The sequence below is a fragment of the Alligator sinensis genome, unplaced genomic scaffold (genome assembly GCF_000455745.1).
Source record: "Alligator sinensis unplaced genomic scaffold, ASM45574v1 scaffold107_2, whole genome shotgun sequence".
Taxonomy (NCBI): Eukaryota; Metazoa; Chordata; order Crocodylia; family Alligatoridae; genus Alligator; species Alligator sinensis.
Genome location: NW_005843562.1, coordinates 21047 through 26614, shown reverse-complemented (window position 1 = coordinate 26614; position 5568 = coordinate 21047). Strand labels below are relative to the sequence as shown.

General features: G+C 60.7%; 1 protein-coding gene across 1 annotated transcript in view; it reads left to right on the top strand.

The window, feature by feature from the left end:
* Positions 1–1002, top strand: part of MRPS12 (mitochondrial ribosomal protein S12) — a 1776-nt gene extending 774 nt beyond the window's left edge. The window contains exon 3 of the mRNA XM_006038944.2: positions 333–1002. Coding sequence (XP_006039006.1) covers positions 333–703 — 371 coding nt within the window. The 3' untranslated portion in view covers positions 704–1002. The remainder of the gene's footprint in view (positions 1–332) is intronic.
* The last annotated feature ends 4566 nt before the right edge of the window (positions 1003–5568 follow it).

The following is a 5568-nucleotide window of genomic DNA, read 5'->3' as shown; positions in this document are numbered from 1 at the left end:
TGGTGCCCACGCTCTGCTATGGGGTGTCCTGGGCTTCTGGGCCTTGCCGGGTGCCCCGCCTTTGCTTTATGCATCAGTAGCGTTTCAGGGTTGGGGATGCTCCCGTTGGCGGGAGGGTCTTGCCCCCGCGCTCAGGCTCAGCCCCACGCTGCACTGGGGGCAGGAAGGGATCCCCCCTGCTCAGACTGGTGCAGGCTGGGGGTTTTACCTTCCTCTGCGGCAGGGGCAGGGCTTTGCCTGGGGTCGGATGTGACCCCTGTAGCTCTCCCCCCTCCAACCCGGCGGCTCTCGATTCCAAGCACGGTACTAACAATTCCTGTCCCTTCACGCAGGCCCGGCTGCTTGCCGCCCGCCGCCCGCCCGCCCCATGGCCACCCTGAATCAGCTGCACCGGATGGGTCGGATCAAGTTCCCGAAGCCCAAGCCTGGCCCCCTGGGGGGCAGCCCCCAGCTCAAGGGCGTGGTGCTGAAGACCATGACCCGCAAGCCCAAGAAGCCCAACTCGGCCAATCGGAAGTGCGCCCGCGTGCGGCTCAGCAACGGGAGGGAGGTGATCTGCTACATCCCTGGCGAGGGCCACAACCTGCAGGAGCATCACCAGGTGCTGGTGGAGGGCGGCAAGACCCAGGACCTGCCTGGAGTCAAGCTCAAGATTGTGAGGGGCAAGTACGACTGCGCCCACGTGCAGAAAGTGAAGAAGTGAGGCCCCCAAGTGGCCGGAGATGGAGTGGGGGGCAAAGGGGCTGGCTCTGAGGCCCACCTCTGTGATGTCACGGGTCATTATGATGATGTCACTGTTAAAGCCTCGCTCCTCGCAGACTGGATTTGCGTCTCTAGTTGGGTCTCCGGAGGGGAGGCTTCTAAAGGGAAGGGCTGGGACGCAAGGCAGAGAACCCAGGTGTCCGGGGGTGGCCAGGGGCACAGGCTGTGAGGCCCCATGTGCTTTTGTGATGTCGCTGGCCTTTGCAATCATGTCACCATTAAAGCTTCACTCTTCCTGGAGCAGCAGCTGGGATTTGTGTCTCCAGGAAGGGGGGGCTGGGACGCAGGACTCCTGGGTCCTATTTTCTCTGTTTCATGGGATGACGGGGAAAGCGGACAGGTCGGGGTGCCCAGGCAGCAGGGCTGGGTCCTGCAGTGGCAGCAGAAACACTGGCAACAGCAACTGGGCAGTGCGAGCTAGCTGCTGCCGCCGCGGGGGCTGCAGGAAAACAGCCCAGCCGTGCCGCCCCTGCCTCACTGCACACCCGGAGGCGGCAGGACCAGCCCCACATGCTGCCCACCGGTGGGGCCAAGGGACCCACTGCAGGCCAGATAGAACCCCTTGGCGGGCCAGGTCCAGCCCACGGGCTGTATTTAACTCACCTTTGGGCTACAGTGCATCACCTACCGTATTTCCCCACATACGACGCACATCTCTTTTTTTGCCCCAAAACCCCAGCTGCTGTGTAAGCATTAGGTACCAGTGTCTGCTCCGGGTAGCTGTGGACCTGGCATCGCTGGAGGGGAGGCTGGGCTGGGGTGATCTAGGTGCAGCGATGCCTGTGCTCTGCTCTGGGGATCTCCCAGGCTTCTGGGTCTTCCTGGTTGCCACATAAAGCTGAGAGAGAATTTGATCCCCTCCTGCGTGCTGCTGCGTGAGTCAGGGTGTGTTTAAGCCTCCCCCAGAGGTGTGGGATGCAGGGCTGGGCATGTGACTGAGCTGTGCCAATGCTGCTGGCACCAACCCCGCAGGGTCCCTGCTGGAGGGTCTTGGCCCTGCGCTCGGGCTCAGCCTGACGCTGCACTGGGGGTAGGAAGGGATTTCCCCCCTGCTCAGACTGGTGCGCACTTTGCGGGGTTTGCCTTCCTCTGCAGCGGGGGCATGGCCTCAATCTATGTCTCTCCAGCGTCCATGACACGCCCCCACCCCTGGCAGCAGCAGGATGTTGCCCCTCATGGACCCCCTGCTTTCCTGGGGGCAGGGGCAGGTGGGGTATCAGGGCTGATGGTCGTGTTGCTCAGAGGTTTGACGCTGGGTTTGTCCAGGCTGGTTTGGACGGGACTGATCCTGCCTCGGGCCGGGGTTGGACTGGACGTGACCCTAGAGCTCCCTCCCAGCCCCACGGCTCAGTGATTCTACGTCTGGGCTGGTTTCAGCAGGGCAGATTCAGGGGTTGAATTAGATGTAACCTCTGGGGTCCCGTCCACTCCATGGCTCTGTGATTCCTGCACATGTGTTTACTCCTGGAAGGTTTTAGTAAATGCCCAAGAGTAAAAAAGATGATTATAGAGAAGTCGTCTGTGGCAGCATCGCCCCTGGGATGTCTCTGGGGGCTTTTGTTTTCTCTGGAGAAGGACAGGAGAACCCAAAGCAAGTTCCTCCAAATCAGACACTAGTTTACTGCGATATTACCAATCCGGCAGCATCACCCCGGGCAGCTGCATCCAGCAGAGAACGCACCGATGTGCTTGCTGCCAGGCGGCGAGGTCTTGGGTGGGGGGCGCCTGAATCCATCCCTGTAGTTTGAGGCAACTTCTAGACCCACCTCACTCCCGCAACCCCCGCCTTGGTGCGGAGGAGTTTTATACAGGTCACGTTCCCATGTCTGTATTTCCACCCACATCTCTGAGACAGCCGTCTCTTGACCAATGAAACAGGGAAACTGAGTCATGACCCTTGCCCATTATTATTTCCTGGAGTGGCCTTATTAGCCCTGGGTGTGACCCCTGGCCTGTGCATCTCCACTCCCTTGAAACCTCCTCATTATCCGCCTTCGCACATGCTGATCCTTAGGATTCAGCTTGAGCGGCTTCCGGCCGCAGAGGATGCGGGAAGAGAGATGGAGGGAGCACCAAGGAGTTCAGGACTTTCCTGCAATAGGGAAATGAGGGTAAGTAGGGCATTTCTTGTGTAAGAGTGTGCGCTGTCTGCGGAATATGCCTTCTGGAGTGGAGCAGAAATGCCGGTCTCTCAAGTTCTTTCTCCCCCACCCACCAGTTGCTCATCCAAGGGTTTGGGGTAACTGCTGGAAAAGGATGTGCGTGTTATAGGTGAGAAATACGGGAGGAAACCCAGGGGTCTGGGCTCCGAGCGTGTCCGTGAAGCACATGTTACACAGACCAGGCCACCCCCTCCGTTTACGCCCCCCTCCACAAGTACCAAGCCCCAAGGCCGGGCACAGGATGCGGCCGATGGAACTCAGGCATCCAGGCTCCCGGCTGAGCCCTGCACCGCGCGCCCGCCAGGATGGAATCCGGGCATCCGGGCCTAGCGCCCGCTGGCCCCAAGGCCTCTGACAGCCCCACCGCCTCCAAACAAAGCAAGAATCCTTTAAAAACCTAAATCTCCCCCAAAACTGTCCCCTCCTGCCAGGAAATCCCAGGCACCAGAACCCCCAGTGGGGGACAAAGGTCTGACCTGCTGCAACGATTGGCCTAGAGGGGGAATGGACGTGTATGCGACAGGTGAGAAAGTAAGAGCAGCTCCTCTGACCAATAGGATTGGGAGCCAGACTTTCTTGCAAGTGGAGGGGAAACATCAATGCCTCGAGCTTTCTCTCCCTCCACCACCCGCCGGTTCCTGAGCCAAGTGCTTGGGATAATTGCAGGAAATGAATGTGCATGTTGTATGTGAGAAATACGGTAAAAGCGGTTCCTCTGATCTGTAGATTAGGGAACTAGACTCTTGCAAGTGGAGGGGAAACTCCCATCTCTCGAGTGTTCTCCCCCACCCACCAGGTCCTGATCCAGGGGTTTGGGGGTAACTGCTGGAAACGCATGTTCGCGTTATAGGTGAGAAATACGGTCAGAGCAGTTCCTCTCATCAATAGGCTATTGGCATAACAGCGCACGCTGTCTGTTGGATAACCTTACGTGAGTGGAGGGGTAACTCCCATCTCGAGCGTTCTCTCTCTCTCCACCGGGTCCCGATCCAAGGATTCGGGGTAAGCACTGGAAACGTGCATGTTATATGGGAGAAATTTGGTAAGAGCAGTTCCTCTGATCAGCAGGCTAGGGAACACGACTCTCTTGCAAGTGGAGGGGAAAATCCCATCTCTCGAGCATTTCCTCTCCCTCCCCCAGTTCCCAATCCAAGGGTTTGGGGTAACTGCTGGAAATGAACATGCGCGCTGTAGGTGAGAAATACAGTAAGAGCAGCTCATCTGAGCTACAGACTATTAATATAAGAGTGTTGCTGTCTGCTGGATAAGCCTCCATGAGTGGAGGGGGAAATCCCATCTCTCCAGCGTCTCCTCTTCCCCCACACCCACCAGCCCCCAATCCCAGAGTTAGGGGTGACCACTAGAAACGGACATGCGCGTTATAGGTGAGAAATATGGTACGAGCAGCTCCTGGAGAGCCAGAGGTGAGCCAATCCACCGGGAGCAAGACAAGCCCCGCTGGGAAGGGAAGATCCTTTGGCAGGTGCGGGGCGTGTAGTGGGGCGCATCATAGGTGAGACAATACGGTAAGCAGCTGCAGGGACCCACGGTCAGATGTGATTGGCTCCCTGCCAGCGATGTGGGGGTGGGAACACTGGGGGGCACACAGGGAGCCCCCGCCCCCTCCCACCCCCAGAGGGGCCCAATCCTGGTACGAGTCTGGAAGGACTTGGGTACTCGCTGCAGCTGGATCAGCCCCCCCCATACCCTTGCCCCCCCCTTGGCCCCTAGATGCCCCCCAGCCCCCCCCACCCCACCACCTGGGCAGCCTGCTGAGAGGGAAGCCTGGGGCAGGCTGGGAAGACAGCATGGCCTAGTGGGTGGAGCTGGGGGCGGGACGGCCCAGCCCTCCCTGCTCTGGCTCCTCCCCCTCAGTGACATCGTCCTGCCCTCCCTCCACCTCCTAGGGCTGCTTGTCGGCTCAGGGAGCAGGGAGGCTGCAGGGCAAGTGACCCGGCCGCCTGGGGTCTCTCCAGCGCTGGGAGGGGAGCCCCAGGGGACTAGGGGCTAGAGCAGCTGGGGGGGTGCACGGGGGGAGCCCTGGGTTCTCTCTCTCTGGGAGGGGAGCGGGGTGTGATGGTTACAGGACGTCCCCCGCAGCCTCCCGGACGCCTGAGTTCCCTCGCTGGGGAAGTGGGGTGGGGCAGGATCCAGCCTCCGACCACTGGTGCCCGCTCCCCTCCCAGAGCCGTGGGAGAGCCCAGGCGCCCGCTCCTCTCCCCCACGGCCCCCTGCTGGGAGTCATTCCCCCCTCCCCGAGTCGGGGCATGCAGCTGCTTCTGGGGTGGAACGTGGCTGCTTTCCACCCCTCCACTCGCTCACGTGACCTCTGACCCCTGCAGGACCCTCCCGGTGACTCCGGAGACATGGGGCTGTGGCACTGGCTGCCCTGGCTCTGCCTGGCGCTGCCCCCAGCCCTGGGCCATGACCCCAGCGGCCCCGAGCCCCAGCAGGTGCATCTCTCCTACCCAGGTGAGGGCAGGGCTGGCTCTGGGACTCCTGGGTTCTCTGAGGGGGGGGGAGCCCGGACGCCTGGGCTCTCTGGGAAAGAAGTGGTGTCTAGTGGGTTGTGGGGGTAGGAGGAACTCGGACGCCTGTGTTGTTTACAGAGGAAGTGGTGTCTAGTGGTTTCGAGTGGGGGGGC